Raw genomic sequence first — 24,758 nt, 5'->3', positions numbered from 1 at the left:
GTCACATCCCATTAGCAGTGAATAGCTAAGAGAAATAGATGCCTGCATGCTTGCTTGCTACTTGCTTGCTTGTACTCAGCTTGATTTCTCCTCTCTTATATGCTCTAAGATCTCCTGCCTAGGGAATGATGCTGCCCACAATGGGCTAGGTCTTCCCACATCAATCAACTTAAGACAATCATTCACAGACCAACCTAATGCAGACATTCCTTCATTTAGAGTCTATTCCTGAGTGATTCTAAGTTGTGTCAATTTCAGCAGAGATAACCATCACACCATCCTACACATAAATCTTTCTCCAGGCATCTCCCCAAGAGAAATGAAGAAAAAAAAAGACATGCACAAGTGTTCATGTCGGCATCACTAGTGCTAAATAAAACAACCTAAGTCTCTGTTAACCAGACAAGCAAAATGTCTTCACATGCAGTAAGTTGTTTTTCTGAAAGAAAAAAAGAAAAAAAGAACTGACACATATTGATACGTGATGCCATGTAGAAGAGCTTCCAAGAATGATGCCAAGAAGAGATGCTATGCACACAAGACCACAAGTGACATGATTCCATTCATATGGAATGCTCAGAAAAGGCAAAAGGAGATTGGAAATGCAGAAAACAAATTAGTGACTGCATAGATCTGGGGAAGGAAGTAGGCACAAGGTCATCTGGGAGATGGAAATGTTCTCAGTGTGGCTTGTAGATGGCTCTACAGCCCTTGTTCAACTACAAGAAAATTGCTGAAATATATGTTGAAAGAGGTGGGCTTGTGAGGTGTCAGTTCTAATGAATAGCCATATTTTAAGAATTCATCTCATGCCGAGGATGTGGCTCATTGGATAGAGGGTTTGCCTAGCATGTATGAAGCCCCAGCTGGGTCTAGTCTCCATCATTGTACTAGCAGGGTATGGTAAGACATACCTGTAATCTCAGCTCTCAGGAGGCAGAAGCAGGAGGAACAGAAATTGAAGTTTATCTTCAGCTTCATAGAAAGTGTGGGGTCACAATAAACCTATGAGACCCTGCATCAAAGCAAGAAAATCAATAAAAAAGTTAACAACAACAAAAAGACATCTGGCCGAGCTCATGCTTAATTCTGCCTCTAAGTCATTAGCATGACTCCAGGCTTCATAAGCCTGGCCCCCAGTACCTTGTGCATGCTGTGTAACAAGAAATTTTACCCTTTAAAAATGGAGTACAGGTCTTCTCCTTTTCTCGGGCTTCTGGGAAGATGGCGAACACTCAGATGGAGCATGCTTACCAAAAGCAGCCTTTAATCTTTCAAAGCTGGGAGAAACAGGTCAAGAAAAACTCCCTCAGTACTACACAAACATTGGTATAAGTTTCAAGATGCCCAAGGAGGCCACCCCGGGCACCTACACAGACAAGAAATGCCCCTTCACTGTTAACATCTCCATCAGAGGTCGGATCCTATCTGGTGTCATGACCAAGATGAAGATGCAGAGGACCATTGTCATCTGCTGGGACTATCTCCATTACATCTGAAGGTACAGTCACTTTGAGAAGCATCACAAGACCAAGTCTGTGTACCTGTCCCCCTCTTTCAGGGGTATATAGATTGGTGACACTAGAACTGTGGAACAGAGTGCAGGCCCCTGAGCAAGACTGTTCACTTCAGTATGCTCAAGATCATCAAGACTGATGGCACCAACAAGCAGTTCCAAAAGTTCTGTGGGGACTCTGGCCAACTCCCTAGATCAAAGTTATTTTCCAACTTTAAAAAACATGAAACATACCTTCCCAACCTCTCTACCATGAGGCTATATCTTGAAAACTCTTTGTATGAGTAAGGAACACCCTGAAGACCTGCCTCTCATCGCATCTTCCAACTTACATTGTAATTGAAGTCTGGTTTTAGCAAGTCCTGTGTTCACAGGGCTCAAAGAAGCCAAGTGACAATGTAGCAGGCTCTCTGTCCCCTCCATTCCACCCCTAACACTCTATCACAGTCTGCACCCTTGATTAATCATTTCAAATGTGCTCCTGCAGTCTGTGAATGAGGAATGTCTCCCAGAGTCATTTGAACACCTGATCCCCAGGTGGTGGCACTACTTAAGGAGCACAGCCTTGCTTAAGGAAGTATGTCACTGGGGCAGACTTTTGAGTTCTTGGTTGACTGCTCTTGCCACCATGTCTGATGCCTGTTGCTATGACACCACACCATGATGCTCCCTTATCCCTCTGGAACCACAAACCCAAATCAAAGCTGCCTTCATTTAGTGTCCCTGGTCATGGTGTTTCATCACAGCAACAGAAGAGTCGCCATTTGTTTATTCAAAGGCAAGCGAGCACATTCGAAGCAGTACTTTATCTTCTAACCCAAAAGTAAGACACTAGATGGGTAGTCCCCCAGCTTGCTTTTCCCACTTAATATACCCTGGAGATCTTCCCAAAGCACACACAGGACATTGCACATGTGGGGTACATTGGCAGTGCACAGGTACACATATGTGTGTAGACGCCAGGGGTCCATGTTGAGCATCCTCACCGACCGTTCTTCATGTTATGTCTCGAGACAGGGTTTCCCATGAAACCGGGAAGTCACCAGTTAGGCCAGTCAGGATAGCCAGCAATCCCCAAAGATTCTATTCCTGCCTCCCCAGTGCTGGGATTATAGATGCACACTGCTACAACTGATTCTTAAAAGTGCAGATGCCGGGGGTCCGAACTTACGTCTTCAGGCTAAGGCAGCAAGTTCATTACCACCTGAGCCATCTCCCAGCTCTCTGTGTATTCTATTTCATTGTCTAACTAATGCCTTACCCACTTTGCAATGATTCACCTTCAACTAGTGTTCAAGTTACAGTAAACGTTTATTCGTTTATAGTTATCAATTAGCAATTATCCATAAGTCCTTCCTACCACGCAACCTCTATTCTCTCCTCTGTTGCCCATTTGTCTGTTTCTGCCACCACACACAGATGGAATCATATATTATTTGGCATTTCATGACAGTTTCTTTTATGGAGGATAACATCCTCAAAGTTCACTCATGTAATATGCATATTACAGCCATTCCCTTTTAAAAGCTGAGTGAGAGTCTGTTGTGTATATAGATGGCCGATGACTTACAAAGGCTTGACCAAGGGCCTTTTTGACTTTCCAGCGGAATGAAAGCAATATGTGTTGATTGGAAATCTGACTTTTTCTCTTTCCCAGGCTAGTGATAGCATGAACCTATCTCGTGACTCCCAAATACAGGTGAATGTACGTTTTTCTGAACACATTTAAGCTAAGCTATTATGATTGGCAGGTTACATATGATAAAGTCATGTTCAGTTTTCAGCCTGATCTACTTGCCGTGGTTTATTGTGATATAATCCTATTACAAACTAAGGACCATCCGCATATACTATTGTTTCTTTATGGACATTTGGATGACTCTGAATCCTGGCTGTTGTGACTCCTGCTAGGGGGAACATAGGTGTACAGTTATCTCTCAGAGATCTCGACTCCAGGCCCTTTGGACAAACCCCAGAAACAGGATCGCTGGATTATATAAGAAGACTCACCTTTTTAGTGCCTAGAAATCTCAGGATTCAAATGTTAGAAGACAGGCAAAGATCATCTCCCTCGGCCTCTTTGATTTTAGGAAGAATCCAGAAAGAGAGGACTGATCTTGAATCCAGGTCACTGTGTAACAAGCATCTTACTAGGTCACTGCTATTCCCCGCCCCTGAGAGGTTTCTATCAGTCCCAGAGCTAGGCCAGGTCACAGGTAGTGAATTCAAATGGCTCTGAGCACAACTCCATCCCTTATCAGTTTGTTGCTGATTTTGTCTAGGAGGGGATTGATGGCTTTCTGCGGTGCAGAGGTTGACCCCAGGCCTGTCAGCACATTATACACTGAGGGACAGGGACAGCTGCCAACTTCCCACTGTTTCACGTTTTGACTGAATATCCTTCTCCCTCCACTGTGCTTACAGAATGTGGCTCCATGGTTGGAAGAGTTTCCTCTTCTAGAAGATTGTCTGGTCTCTTTCTGTTACCACAGCAGCCTGTATGATCCAGGAACAATCAGATCTCTCTCCAGTTGCTAGTCAGGGCTGTGGAAAGCACCATGACACATTGTGACCTGTGTCCCTTGAAAGAGCTCTGTGACCCCACTGCCACAAAGCCCTTCTCTTTCTGCTGAGTTCCTAAAAGATCATCTCTGAGGTAGCAGAGAGGTGACAATGTTTGTCTAGTCTCTGTTACTCTAACAACACATCCAAGGCTGGGACAGTTCATAAAGAAGAGAGGATTATTTTGTTCAGTGTTCTAGAGATTCAAGGGCATCACAAAGGTTTATACTTGGTGCTGGGGAGGACCCTTTAGTAGATAACATCACAGGTCAGAGAACATGCCAGGGTCACTTGGTGGGTTGCCTGGGTTTATATCAACTTGACACAGCTAGAGTCATCTGTAATGAAGGAACCTCAGTTGAGAAACTGCCTCCGTAAGATCAGTCTGTAGGACATTTTCTTCATTTGTCATAGATGGGGGAGGACCCAGCCAACTGTAATTGATATCATCCTTGGGCTGGTGGCCCTGTGTTCTATTAAAAAAAGAAAAGAAAAGCAGACTAAGCAAGCCCTGGAAACAGCACCCTCCATGGCCTCTTAACCAGATTCTGCCATCCCTCCCTGCCTGAGTTCTTGCCCTCCCAATCATTAATGAACTGTTGTTATGTGGACCAGTGAGTGAAGTAAACCTTTCTCGCCCAGGTTGCTTTCCGTTGTGGTGTTCCATCACAGCACTAGCATCCCTAACTAAGACACATAGTCAGAAGGCAGCCAGAAAGCAACTGGGGACTCACTGGGATCTCATGAGAATTACATTCATCACTTCCAAAACTTAACAGCCCTTAGTTCTAATGGACCAAGGACCACAGTACCATCACAATGTGGACCAAAATGGAAACATAGGAAGTCTCGGGGGAATCACACTCAAACTACAGTAGTTGTCTGTAGTGATCCCTAGCAGATGAGAACCGTGGAGAGGGCCATACAACACAGGCCCACCTAAAAAGACTCTTGGAGCAGTGAACAGAGAGGCCAACAGGAGCATAGAAGAGCTGTGGTAGGAACAAGGAGGAGCTTCCAGGAAAGCCAGGGACAAGGACTGAAGGGAAGCCCACTATGGGCAAGAATGCCACTGGATGCTGACTGAGTAAGAAGGAAGATTCTGGAACTTTGTACAGTGGCTTTAGTTGTTCTCCCAGGCCTAAATATTTTAAGCACAAAAAAAAAGTATTTTTTTTTTGCTCAGAAACTCTTAAAAAATATAGAAGAGCATAAAGATGAAAAAGACTCTGAATTATCCCCCCCACCCAGCTAATAGAGCTGTCAGTCAGTCAGACACATACATATGTACTTCCTGGTTTCCTAGTCTTTTTGTGACTTGTGTGGTAGCTTGAACGTGAAATGCCACCCATTATCTTACACCTTTGAACACCTGGTGGCCAACTGATGGCGCTGCTTTGGAGGGCTGTGGAACCCTGAGGAGGAAGAGGGTCACCCTGAGGGCTCATAGCCTGGCCCAGTTTCCAGTGCCTCCTAGTAAGGAATGCCATGTGACCAGCTGCCTCCTGCTCCTGCTTGCCCCCAGTGGACTGTCTCCCCTCAAATTCTAATCCCAAATTAGCCCTTCCTCCCTGGAGTCATTTTTTTGGTAAGGCATTTGTCACAGTGACAGAAGAGCAGCACAGAGGGTAATTAAAGATACGGTGTGTGCACGTTTATCATAGATGGTCTGTGCCTTCTTTCCTCTTTAAGAAGATGACGAATTTGTGGGGGTTCACTGGGTTTTCTAACCCATCCTTTGGTCCTACATATTTTAAAACTCAGGATAAAATCCTAAAAATGCATATTTATAGACAAAGGGTTTTATTTTATATTTTGCTTGTATTTCATTGTTAGTGAAAGTCAACAAATTGTTCCTACATGTCTGGACCACTTGTGTTTCTTAGTTTTCAAGTTGACTTAATATTGTCCATTCTCTTTCTCTCTCTCTCTCTCTCTCTCTCTCTCTCTCTCTCTCTCTCTCTCTCTCTCTCTCTCTCTCTCCTTCTCCTTGAAACATGGTTTCTCTGTGTAACAACCCTGACTGTCCTAGAACTTGCTTTGTAGACCAGTCTGGCCTTGAATTCACCTGCCTCTGCCTCCTGTGTGCTTGGGTTTAAAGGCCCACACCACTGTACCCACTACTAGTTCTTTCCTTATTGATTCAAAAAATACTTTATATATTAAGTACTTTTTCATAGATTTTGTAACTATCTCTCCTCGATTTGTTCTCTTTGGATTTTATTTAACATTCTTCTGCCATATAAAAGACTTTAAAATATATCCAGTCAGATGATATCAATCTTTTCTTTCATGCCATTTACTGTTAACAGTTTGGTATGTATTTCTCCAGACATTTTTCTGTGCATATGGAGATATATCTATAAATATATATATAGCTAGATATATAAAGTTTTCCGCACATTTAAGATGTCATGCACACTGCAGTGCAACTTGCTTATTTCACATTAGTGATATAAAGATCTCACTCCAATAGTGTGTTCTGTTCCATAGATTCAATGTTCTGTTATTAAACCAGCTTTTAGAGGTAGTCCTTTTCACTTTCATATTTAAATATGACAGTTTTCTGATGCCTGAAAGAAACAGAGACCTCAATTTATCTAGTCCATGTAACTAGCCAATTAACCCTGTGCCGGCTAATTTTAGCTGTCAACCTAACACAACATAGACCCGCCCAAGAAGAGAGAGTTTCAGTGAGGAATCACTGGTCTATGGGAATGTCTGTGGGGGGTTGTCTTGATGGATACCTGAGGTGAAAGGACCCTGATAGTGAGCAATGCCATCTCATGACCTGGCCCTTAACTGTGTAAGTTAGTGGCTGCGCTCTCCTATGCCCTTGACTGTGGGTGTGATGTGTCAGAAGCTTGAGTCCCTTAGCCCCGAGTTCCCCATGATAATGGACTGTCACCTGGGACCCAAATCAATCCCTTCCTCCCTTATGTTGTTTTTCCTTGGGATATTTTATCACAGCAACAGAAATAAAACTTTGACATAGCCATAGTATTTATATAAGTTAGTTTTTTTTGTTTTTTTTTTTTTTTTTTCTGAGACAAAGTCTTGTTATGTAGCCTTGGCTAAGACCAAGCTGGCCTTGAACTCCTAGAGAGCTGCTCTGATTAAAGGTGTGCACCACCACATCTGACTATAGGGTTAATAATAATACCCTCCCTTACTCTTCTGATTTAACATATATATTAAATAGCAAATATTAAAGACTACTATCATATTAAATATAGGTACATTGAAACTCGAGTTTCTCACTACGGGGTCTCTAGTACCTATCTTGCAGTGCCATGCTGTTCTAGTTGTTTTAGCTTTGTAATATATCTTTATGTCTTCAGAGTCAATACCATCCCTATTTCATCTTTTTCAGTGTTGCCTTTGATAATTTTTTCTTTTAATTGCTGTTCCTTAAATTTAAATATAAGTCTTATGATTACACGTGAGGTTTGCAAGCTATTTACTTAAGATTTTAGTTACAGTTGTGGTTATAGTAATGAATTAATTAAAGCTTTTTCTTGCAGTTTTGGTAAAATACTTATTTCAGCTTAAAAGTAGAATGTGTCTCTCCACTAGTCAATTTTGTAGGTTTTTTTTTAAATATCTTACATTTTTAATCATGTTTATTCTGAGACAGTTTAAATTTTTGTTACAACTGAAAATGGAGTTTAATGGTGTTTAAAAGTACATTTCATTACTATTATTAGTATGTAAAAAAGTTACTTTTCTGTGGGCTTAGTTGTTTTCAGGGTTTCTGAAAAGGGATTCTCACACAGACAATCATGTCATTTGAAAATAGAAAAGGAAAGCATGGAGGGTTGAGGCCTAATTTCTTCTTTCACTGTAGTTACACCTAGTTTGTTGTTGTTATTTGTTTGTTTTCCTTACTGCTCAGCTAGAACCAATTCTGGGATGCATAAGACATGCAGGTTCCTCCTTCTGGGACTCCTCAGGGATCACGCACATACCTGGAGTCTTCCCCTTTTACCTTTCCTTCCTGAGTCCATGGAGACTTGTTTGAGCTTGTCTTTGGACTCTTGGATTTAGGCTTCTACCGTGTCTGATATGTGGCTCACTATTCCTTTTGGGTTTTAACACTCAGCAAAACATGTTTTTATCTCTTTCTTTAGAATGTAACGAGTGGTCCCCAAGGCCACCTTCATGGTCTCTGTGGATCCACACCTCCCCAGGGCCACCCTGGCCCATCTCCATCCTCCTGGAGCCCACAGCTCCGCTGCTCCCTAATTCTCAACTAACTAACTCCCTTCTCTGCCGTCTTGTCTCCACACTTGTTTGAGTCCCTGGGGTTTCCCTTTGATTCTCCTCAGGTTATCCCTGGACAGTCTTGAGCATCCCCAGATACATGATCACTTTTGAAGTCTTGGGAAATGCATGAAAAGGCCATTTCTGCCTGTCTATTCCAACACCTCGCTTGCTGGCCCATTGTCTTCCAGCTCAAGTCAGTATGATCTTGCCCAGGAGAAAATTACAGACTCACTCTGGGCATCTCCTTTTCCAAGCAGCCCCATGTCTTCGCACGCTCCGTTTGCTTTGCCTAAGAAGAGATTTTTCTGACCCCTTACCTGCTTATCCTTCGAGATAAGCTCAATCCTGTATGCCTATGGTAGAAATATTCAGGCTGCCCTCCTCCACATTCCCTTAGAGCCTCATAAACACTCCTCAGCTAGGATGCTTGGGACGATGTGGAGCACTTATGTGTGTGTCCAGGTCAAGAAGAGGGCCAAGATGCCTGTATCCCTCTCCCATCCTTACTTTCTTCCTCCTTTCTTCCAGGAGAACACCAGCCTAAGTCTCCATCTGAGTTAAGCCTCATTGCCAGTTAACCAGCATGCCGCTGGATACTATAATCCCATTCTTCTTCCTATCCCCAAATTATCATAATTCCTTCCTCCTAATAACCTGGCCTCTAATCACAAAGAGCCACAAGCAATCAGAAGACAGTGTCAGGGTTTGCTACTGTTACATCTTTTGATTCTGCATTTGTCCCTGCTCATAACAAAGACCCAGTTTCTGTTTTTGCTGTGGATCCTCTGACTTAGCAGAGACTTGGCTTTTACAATGATTCCCTTTCTACCCCCTGCCATCTGCATCCCTTTCCTACTAGATGACGGTTTACAAGCATTCCCATGTATTCGCTGTCAAAAATCAAATCAAATCAAAGCTCTTGACTCTCTCTTCCCTAGTAGAAGCCACTCCATGTCTCAGCTGTGCTCCAAGCCATCTTTAAGAGTATCAATTCCTCACAACCCATCTCAGCCCCACCCACTCCTTCCAATCCCACCCAAAAAGGTCTTATCAAGATAACAGTTATCTCAAAGTTGTCAACTCATCTTGTCATACGTGGGTCCACATCTTGCTCTTCTAGAACATGGTTCTCAACCAGAGGACCATGACCCCATTTAGCATCAAATGACACTTTCATTGGAGTCTCATATCATAGATCCTGAATATCAGATGTCTACATTGTGATTCATAACAGTAGCAAAATAGCTATGAAGTAGCAACAAAAATAATTTAATGGTGGGGGGGGTCACCACAACATAAGGAACTGTGTTAAAGGGTCACAGTATTAGGAAGGCTGAGAACCACCGCTTGAATCTAGAGGTATTGGTGTGGATTGACCCCCTTCCTCCTCCTCCTTCTTTATTTTTTGGTGATTTTATTTATTATTTAGTGTGTATATGTGTGCGTGCAGAGAGAGAGAGAGAGAGAGAGAGAGAGAGAGAGAGAGAGAGAGAGACTCAAGCTTCCTATGCAGCTGAGGATGCCCTTGAACTTCTGATCCCTCTGCCTTCACCTCTTGATTGGTGGGAAGATAGATGTGTACACCACCTCCCTTTATGTGGTGCTTGGGGTCACACCCAGGGCTTCCTGCATTTGAGGCAAGGACTCTACCAAATGCCCCACACTCTCTTTCTTGGGACACACCTGCTTTCCAGGTCTTACCTACCTCACCTACCTCTGTTTCCTTTGCCAGATTCTGCTCTCTCAGTATCTACATGGTCCAAAGCTCAGTCATGGATCCTTCTTTCTCCTGTGTCAGCTCTCTTGTTATGTCACGTGCTGACAGATTCCATGTTCGTGCCTAGCAGATATACATATCCACCTGGCCCAGTGATTACCCTTGAACTCCAGCTTCTGATATGCAGACTTGGGTTGTCTTCTAGCCCACCTTTCAAACTTATCAGACCTGAAACAGAAAGCTAATGTTCTCTTCCAAACATTCTCCCCTCCTAAGCTCTATTTTCAGTGGCCCAGTTGCCAGGCAAGCAGAGTGGTAATCTCAAACCTCAGTGGCAAGAGTAGGAGAAATGTGAGTTCAAAGCCATCTTGGACTACATCGCATGACCCTGTCTCAAAGACAGAACAAAACAAACAAAATAGCCAGGTGTTCAAGCTGAAAATGAGAAGTGACTCCTGATTTTCCTTCTCCACACCCTCCTCTCTGTTCTACCATCTAGTCCATTAGCCAGCCTTGCTGAGTCTACCTGAAATGCTTCTCTTGGTTTCTGGTCCCGCCTCTACCATTGTCGTCCAACATACCACCATCTTGTTCTAGCTCCTGCTGCCTCTTGTGTCCCTTGCTTACCATTCCTCATCTCCCCAAATACCTAAAACAAGGCATAACACAGTCCTGTGTGATCCTGCTGTACTTAGAGTCAAATTCCATTCCTCACCTATGCCTAGAAAACCTTCTGTGTCTCCCAACTACCCCCCTCCACTCAACATGTCCACCCCTCCCCTTGTCTGCCCTAGTCAGGCCACAAGAATTCTTTCCACAAATACACCAGGAAAGCCTTAGGGAGCTCGTATTCTCTCTCTCTCTCTCTCTCTCTCTCTCTCTCTCTCTCTCTCTCTCTCTCTCTCTCTCCTGCCTATGCTTCCTCGGCCGACCCTATTGCACTTCCAACAGCTGGCTGTGTCTGTTCTTTCTTATATATTCATTCTTATTACCTATGCCTTAAAACAGAAGTTTCCAGGGTGTGTGGATCTCACTATGTTGTATTCCTACACCTGGAGTTGTTCCCAGCACACAGGAACCAGCTAAATGTTTGTTGAAGGGATGAATGCACCCAGTAGCTCTAACACACAAGCTCTCACTGGTTTGTTGGGTGAACAGTACCTGAGAATGTACTGGAAGCTCCTGAAGGGCAGACACCCTGCTGTAGTAGGCTTCACCATTTCCTCCCAGCATGACACCCTGGACTCTCACCCCGCACACACTCCACCCCAGGTGCTTAGTAAAATCTCATCGGATTTATTTCTACATCAAGGCCAAGAGTCCTATTGACTCTTTCACAGACTTCGTTTTTCTGAGAGTAAGCATGCGACATGAGGAAAATCCCATGAGCGTCAGAACAAAGCAGGTAGGATGCAGTAGGCACCGGCTGCGTTCTCAGCTGGAAACAGGGAGTAAAGTCTTCTCTTTTGGTACTGTCCTGTCAAGTGCCAGGCACGGTGTTACATTACTTCTTGATGCATGTGTTACAGGGTGCACAGTATCTGCTGGTGATGGTGGATCCAGATGCCCCCAGCAGGTCTAATCCCAGGATGAAATACTGGAGACACTGGGTGGTGTCCAACATCACAGTAAGGAGACAGAAGGGTGTTTTCTATTCAAACTTGATTGGAATTGTTTGAAAATGTAGCTGGGAGGTCATTGCCCTGTGTGGTTTCTTAGCACATACCCAAAAGAGCTGGAGATGAGGGCAAGTGGGATCTTCTGGGTCAGATTCCCAAAGTTTCTAAGAACTTCAAAGACACATCTAAATGTGAGCCATGGTGGGCTGGGTGAGAATAGCGCAAACTCTGGTTGTCTGTGCAGTTGTTTCTTTGTGATAGAAATCCCTTCGATACCAATTTCAAGGTGTCGATGACTGAAGAACTGACCCACAAAACGTCTGCAAGTCCACAAGTACATCACTGTAGACTTGTGGGCGGGGGAGGGGTCCCTAGTTTTGTTGGCAGGAGGGGGGATCATGTGATGGGCCTTCCACTAATATACCAGGGGCTTGGGGCTGGGGATTTAGCTCAGTGGTAGAGCGCCACCTAGGAAGCGCAAGGGCCTGCCGGTCCCCAGCTCCAAAAAAAAAGAACCACAAAAAAAAAAAAAAAAAAAAAGAACCACAAAAAAAATATATATATATATATACCAGGGGCTCAAAGGATGCAGGAAGCGTTGCCTTCTTTATACAGAGCTAAGTAGCTGCCTGTAAGTTGGTCTGACGATAGCTGGGGAGAAGCCTAACTTACCCTTTCCAGAGTATGTCTGAGGAGCAGACTGTAGTCTGAGGAGCAGACTGTAGTCTGAGGAGCAGACTGTAGTCTGAGGGGCAGACTGTAGTCTGAGGGGCAGACTGTAGTCTGAGGAGCAGACTATAGCAACACTCGAGTGTTAGGCCTTCCCGCTTCAGCTCACTTGGTCTCAGGTCTCATCCAGGGGCCTTTAAAGATATTGCTATCCTAGTCGACATTACAGTCAACTTTCGATGTCCTCAGGGAACCCCCGAAAGTCTATTCTATAAAATAGTGTTTGGATTAAGCCTATACACATCTTTCTCACACATTGTAATCATCTCTAGATGGTTATCACATCTAACACAATGTAAATACTGCAGAAATAGCTTGTGGTACTGTATTATTTAGGGAATTGATGAAAGGAAAGTAATGCCTACCCATGCTCACAGATATAATTCTGTCTGTCTGTCTGTCAGCTATCTATCTATCTATCTATCTATCTATCTATCTATCTATCTATCTAAGTTGGCTTTTGGTTGAATCTGACTATGTGGAATCTTCAGATAAGACGCCCAACTGCATATAAAGTAAATGTGTTTCCCAGTTCTGTTCAGTTCTAGAATCTGGTATTCATGAATGGCTCAGCAGTATACTTTGGAGACATCCATGCTAGCCCATAGCCTTCGGGCTCTGTGCCCAGACAGTCTGTGGGTTTTACAAAGACTGTAGAAAGGCCTCTGCTCTATAAGATAATAGAAACTGGTGAAATGAAATTTGAATTTGAGTTAAGAGCTGTTTCCCAGCTCAGAGACCAGACATCTGCTGTTGCTCTGCGATGTGTGACTCGTACTCTTTGACTTTCTGTGGCCATCCTCATGATCCCATGATGAACACTCTAGAAAATGTAGAGAAAACCACAGTTGCAAAGGCCAGTGTCTTGACTGCTAGAGCCCAGGGCAGAAGCAGGGACATCATTTTAAACTAGCTATTGACTCCTGACGAGGGGAAGATTCTCAAACCAGAGTAGGTAGGGAAGGGAGGGTTACCCTGGCAACCAACCATATCCCAGCACCAGGACTCTTGGTAGGAATGAGGCGGCAGCAGGGTGGGGGGCAGCCCTCCTTAGGAGCTGCCTGATGGGGCTTCTTAAGCAGCAATGGAGCACTTTTCCTTGAGCAGACTGTGGGAGAATTTAGCAATTAGCATAGAGGCATGGCTGAGGAAGGGTCCTGGTGTAGGGCAGGGACAGCAGAAGGGGACACCAAAGGCTGGGACACTTGTCAGACCGGTCTCCCTCTAGAGCATTGTTCTCTAGACTTGGGTAACATTCTTAGGGTGGAAGCCCAAGGAAGAAGTTTTGCCAGAAGGTTACATTCATAGCCGCCCCCCGCCGCCCCATATATTTATAACACACACAACGCATGCACACATATACTCACAGTTTCCTGTGAGAGGGCTCCAGTAGGGATTCTCAGGCCAGAAGGAAAGCCATATGAGCAGAGTGGTTTCACAGCCCTGGGTCTGTGACACAACCTCCATTGCTGTCTGCCACTTCCATCCCGCCCACTCCATCACCCTGATACTCACTCAGGACACAGCCTTTACCCCAGCTCTGCCCTGTGAACAAGGATTTACCCCAGATACCCTGCTCGGAGACACAGCAGGTGGCAGGTGACAGGTGGCAGCTGTCAGGCAAGGCTGCTAAGCCACAGAGCTTAACCAAAGCCACCTGCCCGGGCATGGCCCTCACTTCCCCTTTGCCCAGAGGAGGCTCAGGTTTCAGTCACATCACCACCCACTTTCCCTCTTCTGGGTGCCCGGCAGGAAGCTGTGGCTTTCCCGGCCCCATCACCTGCCCTCATGTTCTGCAAGCCAGAAAGATAGCATAGCCAAGCGGGTTCAGGTCTCAGATCCCAGAGGAAAGCAAAGGAAGAGCAGTAGAGAGTGCGGGTTCTGGCCAAGCCTAGACGCCTGTTCTCTAACTTACAGTTCACACAGAACATTAAGGTATCAACCTTGGAGAAATGTACGTTCTTGGGCCCACAATATTTGTGATATCCACAAACCTCAGTGGAGATGGGCCCATCACCTGGCAACTGGAAGCTCAAGGGAACAGAGGCAGATCACTGCCTGACAAAGTTGAAGTTTCTTGGATGAGAACCGAGTCATCCCCATATGGTTCCCCACGCTGTGCTGTGGAAGAGCTTTGCAGACTCACAGATAACATGGTCTCCACCTTGACCAAGTGGTCCAGAGTAATTCACAGGTTGGAGAAGGCTGCAGTGCCCAGGCTGGGATGGCTGACATCATCCATTCTTAGGGCAGTCTTCAAGTAAAAGCACTTTGGAAACTGTTGAAACCTCAATTGCTTTGTGCACTAGCATTGTCCCTTAAAAAAAAAAGAAAGAAAGAGCAGGGCTGGAGAGGTTCCGTGACTGTAGCTGCAGGGGCTGGATGTGTGCACCAGACTCTACACCATTCATACCATGCTACGTCATTGTGGGGTCTCAACATGCCCACTAGTCACATCATGTCGGTGGATCACCGTGTCCCCTCTGTAAAAGGAAAACAATCTCTGTGCCTCATTTCCCTCAATTCCAGCTCACTCCTGGATGGATGGAGGCTTCTAGGGCACACTGCCTGGGGAATGCTGCCTTGGTATGGAACATATCCCTGGTCTGTACTTCAGACCTCATAAACCTATACCCCACCAACACCCACCCAACTACACCCAAACACACTCACCAGTAAGGCATGTGGTGTAAAGTCACTGCCAACGGATCAACAGTGGCCCTCTGGTTCTCAGTGGGCATAGAGAAAAAACTGGAGGAACTTAAAAGCCGGCCTTGGTATCAGGTGGCCAGATATAACCATACATAGGGCCAGGGCATGGCCACAGAAGCCATTCAGCAGACATAATGTTTTGAATGGCTGTCCAAACCAGGACAGTATAGAAATCAATTCTTAGTAATGTGGGGAACATCTGTAGCCCCCTCCCCACAAACACCCTAAAGACAGGCTCACAGGGTCTAGATAGACTAGGGGGAGACTCTAGGCATGTGGGCATCCTAAATAAAGAGCAGGACCAGAAAGAAGTCCAGAAACAGAATTAGTCCTTGTAGTGGTTGACATCAATGACCCTATAGTCAGTCTGCTCTAGCCCAAATCCAACATTCACCATTTTTGGCTGTATGATCTGGGTAACTTCTCTGGGTCTCAGTGTACTCACCTGTAAAGTGGAAATATTTATGGACTCTGCCTTGCACTGTTGAAATGATATTTATATATGTTACTTCAGGTAAAATGCTTAAAGTAAAAAACCCACAGCACAGTTGGGAGCTACATTCTTACTGCCATGGTTCCTTACTGGTTACCTCTCATGTCACACATGCAAATGAAACTCAGGAAGATGCTGTCCTGCAGAAGGGACGAATTATGAGGGTCCAGGGACAGGCTTGGGTAGCAATTCCTTTACCTGTCAGTTCCCATCAGCCCAACAGGACTAGGTGGAACCCCCCCCCCGCGCCCCCTGCAACCTGGTCATGCAAAGGTACCTCTCTGAAACTCTCTCATTTGGGTAAAAGAGATTTCTAATCATAGCCAGACTTAGTGGTGCACACCTGTGATCCCAACACTCCGGAATCTGAAGCAGGATGACCTGCACAGACTTCTAGGCTAGCTCGGCCTGGGTACTGAGATGCCTGCTACCTTAAAACACAAAGGAGTGTTCCCAGCAGCACACAGTGAGATGGCATCTTCCTTCCCAGGGGTGGGGGTTGTGGGGGGAGGGATGCCCTCAGGTTTCTCTACAGATGCTTTTCAGTTCCACTGAAGCCCAATTGACACGTCAAATTAGCCCACATCATTCACTAAAGGAGAAGACTTTATTGGCTCCTTGTCTTATTTGTCTATGAAATTAACACTCAGGGCTTTTCATACAGATATTTTCATTAGACTCCTTTTTTTGTTGTTAATGAGAATATTAAACACAGGAAGATGGTATTCGAATGCTTTTCCACAAAGACTATCGTGATTGGTGACAAAGAATATGAAGAATAATTAAGGAGACAAGAGTACCCTTTTTTTCCCCTTCCAAAAAAGAAAATCTTCCTAGAAACAGTCAATGATTCTAACATTTGTCCTGAATGTCTTTTTTGTTTTAAGAAAGAAAAGGAGCCGCCAAGCTCACGTTCCCCGCTTTCATTCCATGCCCTCAACCTTTGGCAGCCATAAAATGGCAGCCAATTCTGACTTGAATCAAAGGGACCTCTAAGGGGTCATTATTCCGTCTGCTTTTCTATAGGGTTGGATTTTTTTTTCTGTAATAAGAGGTTGTGTGTGTGTGTGTGTGTGTGTGTGTGTGTGTGTGTGTGTGTGTGTGTGCTTAAAGGACCTCTAAGTAAGTTCAATGAATAGGGTGAATAGAAAACCCAACAAACAGAGCCAGGATTAGCTGACTTTGTGCAGTCGGCATGTGTTTGAGTGAGAGCCACACTGGGGCTAGGGACATAGCTCAATTGATAAAGTACTTGCCTTGGAAACAAGAGGGCCTGAGTTCAATTCCCAGAACCCATGTGTGGAAAAATAAATAGATTTAAGGGCAAGCCAGCACCGAGGAGCCAGAGACTGAAAGGTCCCTGGGGCTCTTCTGGTCTACTTGGTTAAATTCCAGGCTAATGAGGAACCTCTCTAAAAAAAGCATCTGAAAGGGACAGCCAGCCTTGCCCTTTGCCCTCCACATGCACGCACATACATATCAAATAAATAAAAATTTAAGATATATATTCCCACGTGCTCATGGCCGCAGACACCTCTGAGAATTTGGCTTCTCCACTGGAGAATGGACCCGGGTCCACTCCTCCCCAAGGCTGGAGTGAGGAAGAAGGAGATTAAATACTGAAGAGGAGAAGCCTTCCTAGAAAGAGCCCCATAGAAAGTAGCATTTTGTCTTCATTCCTAATAAACCAAGCAGCAGACCCCACACAGGAAATTTACACATGCACCTATAAATAATTATGGAATGTGTTTTGTTTTGTTTTGTTTTTTTATAACCGCAGCCTAGCTAACAACAAAAAGCAGAACAAGTTATCTTTGTCAGGACCACCGATTGAGATGATGAAGGAAAATTGAATAGATGGGATTGATAAGTAATTCCTTTTTGTTGTTTATTTATTAATGTTTTGGGGGCTGTTTTATTATTACCGTGTGTGTCTGTATGTGTGTGTGTGCATGTGTGTGTGTGTGTGTGTGTGTGTGTGTGTGTGTGTGTGTGTGTGTGTGTGTGAGAGAGAGAGAGAGAGAGAGAGAGAGAGAGAGAGAGAGAGGGGGGATTCTTTCTGTAGTTAGGGTTACCCTCAAACTTGCAATTGCAGTTTTCCTACCCACAGTGCTAGGACTACAGGCGTGTGCCACCAGGCATGTTTGAGAGCAGTCAGTCCTATAGCACAGTCTCTGGTGATTAACATCTGATCTCTGGATACAACGAGGCCTCTCCCACCCCCAGTGTTAGCGCTTCCTGTACTTCTTGGACCAAGGCTGCAGGCCCTTCCTCCCCAACACTTCCCACTTCTGTTTTGAACCCCTCGCCAGATTCTTATCCCTCACAGTCCCCAACTCAGCTGCCATTGCCCTACCCCAGAGATGCCTTCAGTCCCATTCAAAATAATTTAAATAAAATGTTGCTACAAAGTGGAATATTATCTTTTGATGAATGTTTTTAAAGCCCTTTAGGTTTTCACGGTAATTTGCGGTGTAAAATTATTTAGAGATAAGAGCCAAATTAGCTCTCCTATGCTGAGGTCGCTGTGTCCTGTTATCCATGTGAGCAGTGTTTAAATATAATCAGTCCTTAGACTAATGCAGCATAATTGTTCATTTGAAATAGCTTTTTTTACTCCATTCAATGAGTCATTAAAATATTCAAGGGATAATGCAGTGAATTGGAAATGAATTTATCATATTATCCCATACATACTGCAGTGCTTCAGGTAACTAAGGAGAAGTAGGGAGAAAGGGAGGAAGGGAGGGATGGAGGGGAGAGAGGGGGGAGAGAAAGAGAGAGAGAATGCAAGGCACACAGGGAGAAAGGGGGCTTGTACACATAGGAATATGAGAAAGGTTTTCAGTGGGTCTATGGTAAGTAGGAGAGGGAGGGGAACAAAAACACTGTTCTTCAGTTCTTCAAGGATCTCTCTCTCTCTCTCTCTCTCTCTCTCTCTCTCTCTCTCTCTCTCTCTCTCTCTCTCTCTCTCTCTGCATTCCGAGAATCTGCTTTACCACAGCTCCACTGTTAACTTATTTTTATCAAATATGTTTATATCAGAAAGTCGTTATGGAAACCAATTCTGCCATCCAGGAGAATTCCTGGAGCAGGCAGAAAACATTCTCTCTCTCTCTCTCTCTCTCTCTCTCTCTCACACACACACACACACACACACACACACACACACACACACACACACACACACACACACACACACACACAGCACACGCACAATCTTGCTTTTCTCCAGCTCCAGTGGCTCTGAAAGGCAGCGGCTCAGCTCTGCTTCTTGATCAGAGCTGTGCGATGAACCCAACTATTCACCCAGGGCCCCAATCTCTTCCTGTCCTAATGTAAGAGACCCGTGCTTGTCACTGTCCCCTGGGCTTCAGTCACCTAGCCTATGTGTTCTAGTTTCCATTGCTGTGATAAAGACCATGACCAAAAGCCACTTGTGATGGAAGGAAAGGATCTGCTCGACTTATGGTCACACTCCCATCACCAAGAGAATTCAGGGCAGAGTAGAGACCATGAAGGAGTGCAACTCACTGCCTTACCATAGCCAGCTTAGCCTGCTTTCTTATACCATGCAGCATCACCTGCCCAGGGATGATACTACTTACAATGGGCCTGGTCCTCCTCCATCAATTAATCAAGAAAATGTCCCCAAGAAACTAGTTTACAAGGCCAGTCTGATGGGAGCATCTTCTCAGTTAAGTTCTCTTTTACATACTCCTAATTTGAGTCAAACTGGTGGGAGTGGGGAGCTCTAACCGACATCCAGTAGCATGTGCTTCTTAGGGTTGAGGGTGGGAGTAGGGCTTTGGTAGAAAACGCTCTGAATGCTCCCAGGATCTCATGAATGAAAGCATCAAGGTAGATGCCACATCCAGAATGAAGATCCTCTGCCCTGGCCACCCTTCCCTAAGATGCTAGGTCACCAACCCCCAAGAAACCAGCCAACACCACCACTAGGTTGTTTACAGACCATCTCAGATCAGCAATCATGAAAGGAGGGGGAAAGAGGGTAGCCTTCTAGTGCGACCCCAGAAAACAGTCAGTGTAGCTGTCTTTAAAGACCTCTGGAGACCTCACCAGGAGGCAGGGATCTCCTGCAGGCCCAACTGAGCAATGGAAGGGCTAATGGGTGATATTTGGCAGGAAGTAATACTTGATACCAGGAGGAAATTTCTAAGAATTTGAAGTACCCAAAAAACGTAATGTCTACTGCAAGAGAAAGTAAGGTCCTTGTCACTAAAACAAAGCACATGGGTGACCCAGGGAACTGACACAAAAAAAGGAAAGGGAAGAGGCAGTGACTCAGAAGATGGAAACAAGTCCAAGAGTCACAGTAGCAGGAAGTTAGCTCCTGGGGTTGAGAGGCAGGGACTAAAATTTTCTAAAAATCTAAACATGACTCGACCACTCTCCTATTGGAAGCCATATTCTACTATCTCCCTAGGCTCAGGCCTGCTCTTAAAGACTACACAGCCTCCTGCTGATCTGTCTGTGGTGTCCCCAGGCCTTTCAGAGGTCTGTCACAGCCTCTGTGAACCATCACTTGCTTTGTCCCTTCATCTTACAAGTTCTTCTGCAGTCTACAAATACAAGACGCTCTAAGTTCCTCAGGACCTCCAGACAGATTACACCTTCGGGGTCCCGGAAGAGCTAAGATCATGAAACCTTCTCCAGGATGGGAAAGGACAGCACCATCTCCTGAACTCAAGCTGCTGTCACAGCAATCTTCATTGAAAAATTAAAAAAAAGAAATCTCTATTTACTCCATTTTACATGTATGTGTGTGTACAGGAACCCAGGTGCCTTCAGAGGCCAAAAAGAAGGGTGACGCTCTGTCACTGGAATTATAGGTGGCTATGAGCTCCTGATGTGGGGGCTAGGAACTGAGCCCAGCTTCCTCTGGGAGAACAGCAAGTGTCCTTTCTTAACCACTGAGCCGTCTGTCACTCTAGCCAATCTTCATCAAAATTCAAAAAGCATTTAACAGGCAGACAGTTGGAGAAACTCAACAAGAGGAGTCCACAAAGGTTCAATAAAAGCCAGTCACTCCAGACTACTCCAATGTCTTCACTGGCACACTGGTCCCTTGGACAGGAGGGAGCCATAAGCAAGCATAAGACATCTTGACTGGAGAAGGCTTAAACCCATCCTTGGAGCCTGTGAGAAAGGAGTGGGGACTTGGTTGCAGTGGCTGTGACCTGATATGGTTTTGTGGCTCATTGACAAACCAGTTCTGAAGATCACTGGCTGTCAAGCCACACAGTCTCAGCACAAGTCCTGTCTTGTTCTGTTTTTAGGGATAGCATGCCACCGTATTTGTAGATGACACAAAATTTCAAGAAGTGGTTAATGTGATGAGTGGCATAAAATGGTTGATTTTGACAAACAGGAAGTAGGGGCCCTCATTGTGGAAAAAATGATTTAATAGAGATTGCTATAAAGTTCTATATTTAAATTAAAATCAGCTTTGCTCATTCAGAATGGGGAAGATCTGGCATGTCAGAGGTTCATGAAGAGAACGATCAAGAAGAGTTGTTGTTAATTCCTAAGCTAATTTAAATCTGAATTTTCAGATAATAATAGAACGTCAAACCATAATGCAGGCATTAAGACAGTTAAGATAATCTTAGGCTGTATCAGAAAAAGTCTCTTTAGATCATTGAAGATGCTCATGATTGAACTGGTCAAACCTTGTCTGTTCATCCACCCATCCACCCATCCACCCATCCACCCATCCACCCATCCACCCATCCACCCATCCACCCATCCATTTATCATGTGCTCAGAACATCCTGGGCAATAGGTTCCATTCAGTCATCTGCAAGCAAATGCAGGCAGATTCCTTCTTTTTAAAGAGCTTCATGTCTGGCGACAGAGACCTGGGGAGAAAAATAATGACTGGTGCGGAGTGGGAAGTGTTGGGGTAGGGTGGAGTCTTGAGAACCCTGGGGAAATGAGAAAGATGGCTGGAAGCAGACTCCCCAGAGGTTTGGACCTGTGGGCCAAATAGACGCTCACCAGGTCACCAGGTCACCAGATAAAGAGAACACTTACCCAGGCAGAAAAGGAAGGATGTAATTGTGGCTGGAGCTCGTGGTCCAGGGCAAGTGCTCAGGAGACAGAGTCAGTGAGATGGTGAGAGAGGCATGAACAATGAAGGTCCTAATGTCCTTACCACCCATTCCAGCACCCCTGGAAACCACACCCAAAACCAGTTACATCAAAGTCATGGGGCTGGGGGTGGTGGGTAGAGCTCAGGTATACACTTATTTTTAAGGTTCCCCAGGTAAATGTACCTGAGAGGTGAAGGGGGGCAGGAGAAGTGCTGTCACAGAACAGCCCTCACGTTCCAGTTATGCAAGATGACTAAGTTCCAGTACCTAGCTTACAATCCTGTATTAGAACTCAAGAGGATAAACTCACATAAAGTGTTCTTCCACAAAAAAAGGGAAAGGAATTTAAAAAAAAATAGATGCACCAGAATTGAGAAATACCAATGCAAGGCCTTCACCCAGACAGGGCAAGGATTTTAACACATGGAGTATAGGAGGGCTTTAGCCAGAGACTATAAACTCCCATGTCCCCATGGTTAAGAGCACTTGTTCTTCTAAAGAACCTGAGTTCAGGGGTTGGGGATTTAGCTCAGTGGTAGAGCGCTTGCCTAGCAAGCGCAAGGCCCTGGGTTTGGTCCCCAGCTCCAAAAAGAAAAAGAAAAAGAAAAAAAAAAAAGAAAAAGAACCTGAGTTCAATTCCTGGCACCCACATGACAGCTCACAAATGGTCCATAGCACCAATTCTAGGGGCTCAGATACACTCTTCTGATTTCCTCAGGCACCAGGCAGACATTCAAACATTCAAACAAAACAGTCATGCACATAAATAAAAATATAACTAGAAACAAACTAACTAACTAACTAACTGCCTGGAAGCTAGGTGCAAAGCCAGATACCTACAGTTCTCTCTATAGGAGACAGAAAGATCACTTGAGCCCAGAGTTTGAGACCAGCCAAGGCAGCATAGCAAGACATTTAGTCAACCAATCAATCACTAAATAAATAATTATCATAAAACCCAGGCTTGCATTTCTAAAAGTTTTCTATGTCTGCCATGCCAGCAGGTAGCCCCAAGAGACACTTTTGTTCTTTCAGGAAAGATGACAGTAGCGTTCTATGAGACAAGAGTAGAAGACATGGAGGGGACAGCTTCAGGACCTTCCATGAGGTCTTGAGCCATCAGGACCTGCTGATGGATAAGAAAACAAGGGTGAAGGATAACCCAGTGGAAGCTCCTAGATTTGGGTACAATTTACTAAGATGGAGACACTCAGACAAGCTCCGCTGAAACAAAGACCTTTTGGATCTCCTTGTGGGGATGTCAAATAGGAGATTCATAGAAATCTCAGGTCCCAGAAGGGCACAAGAGCCTGGAATAGTAAGGCATGCAGGGTGCTTGCTGCCAGGTCCTGCTGCCTGGGGAGAGGAAGTGAGTTACCCTTGCAGATGTCTAAGGAGACGCTGCCTTGAAGGGCTGAGCAGGAGACTGGGTTAGATCAACAGTCAAGTGTGGGCCTCAGACACTGCTGAGCAGGAACCTACACTGATGGGACACTGAGTTCACTCAGAAAGGAGATGAAAGGCAGAGAGGCTGGTGTACACAGGGCCTTGGAAGCCATAGCGAGTCAGCCACATCTTGATGGGTACTGGGTGGTACTTCGAGTTGGAGCAGTGTTCGGGAGGTTTGTCTGCCAGGCCACTTGCCAGGTGGGTGACATTCCTGTAGACTCTGCTCTTGGGTGGATCTCCTATGCTCTCCCTTATAGACTGAGACAGGCGGTGGATTTTGGTGCTGGTACTAAGCTCTCATAATAAAGAGCCCTGGACCCAATGCCCTACAAAGGAGCCTGTAATATTTCTGTAGAAGCTCTGTTGATATGCACAGCCTCCTCTCCCGGGTCTCAGAACACACGAAGCAAGCTGTAAGTTCTCCCCTTCTGCAGAGTATTTCCAAATACCCGGGAGAGTGGCATTGCGAGAGGGAGAACCCGGAAGCCACTCTTACGTATTATAAAAGGTGAGCCGCTCCTCAGTGGAACTTTGCGTTAGTCACACCTGCCTGCCCGAGAACCTACGTCCCCCATGATCTGCAACTGGTGATTGGTACTACGGCCAGCCAGGGCTGCAAACCTCAGTTACTAACCAGAAGACCAGGGCAGGCCACAGAGAAGAATGGGGCCTGAACATCTTTCATCTGGGAGAAGTGGGATGGGGGTAGGGGTGGGGGTGGGAGTGGGGCCAGCATCATCCTGGCTACATTGGACATGGTAAGGTCCCAGCTAGGAGGTACAATTTGGGGGCAGCTACAGGAATTCATACTTGCTAAGGTGAGAGGCCTAGACTGTGACAATGAGGCTGAGGAGAGCGACCCAGGAGCATTCTAGGACTCACCAGTTAGCCTGCCCCCCACCTCCCAGGCCCCCCAAACTCCAATGGATCCAGTGTGGAGATCAGAGAATGAAGAACAAGTGGCCCCGAGTTCAGTGCCCTCTTTCACTGGGGTCTTTGTTTCTCAGAGAGCAGGAGGTAGGAGGAAGGAAGAAGATGGAGAAGGGGATGAAGAGGAGGAGGGGGAGAAAGAGGATGACAAAGAGGAAAGGGGGAAAGAGGATGAAGAGAGAAGGAGGTCAGTTCAGAGCTCCTCAGTATTCCTGGGGAGGAAGCAGCAGACCCTCAGAATGGTGGGGGGGGGGCTCGGACAGGGGTGGAAGGACAAATTCACAGAGCCCTGTGGGCTGCTGGCCTATCAAGCCTTTCACTAAGAACCAGCTCTTTCCTTTCAAAGAGGCTGGAAGTCACTGTTCTCTTGTCTCCGTTGATGAACAGATTCTGGGTGGCAGGAGTCACCATAGAAACAGGTGCTATCTTAAGCAAATGAGCCTTATTAACCTTAAGAGTGGTGGAGTTTTCACAAGATTGCACATATAGGGTAGGAGGGAGACAGGGTTTGGTGGGGGGAGAGTCGAGGTGGCTGGGAAGCCACGTTGCTCCGGGTGGGGAGGCATGGATTGCATATGTGTGCATGTGTGTGCACTGCACGTGTGGGTGCCTGTCTATATTTGTTGTACAAAACTGCTTCTGGGAGGAG

At 45.4% G+C, this 24,758-nt stretch overlaps 1 protein-coding gene and 1 pseudogene across 1 annotated transcript in view; both read left to right on the top strand.

Annotated features, from left to right (window-relative positions):
• Positions 1 to 24,758, top strand: part of Pebp4 (phosphatidylethanolamine binding protein 4) — a 204,662-nt gene that overhangs the window by 96,770 nt on the left and 83,134 nt on the right. The window contains exon 4 of the mRNA XM_032917374.1: positions 11,591 to 11,689. Coding sequence (XP_032773265.1) covers positions 11,591 to 11,689 — 99 coding nt within the window. The remainder of the gene's footprint in view (positions 1 to 11,590; positions 11,690 to 24,758) is intronic.
• LOC116913845 lies at positions 1,225 to 1,804 on the top strand (annotated as a pseudogene).

Source organism: Rattus rattus, chromosome 12, assembly GCF_011064425.1.
Source record: "Rattus rattus isolate New Zealand chromosome 12, Rrattus_CSIRO_v1, whole genome shotgun sequence".
Taxonomy (NCBI): Eukaryota; Metazoa; Chordata; class Mammalia; order Rodentia; family Muridae; genus Rattus; species Rattus rattus.
This window is presented reverse-complemented; position numbering and strand designations above follow the sequence as displayed.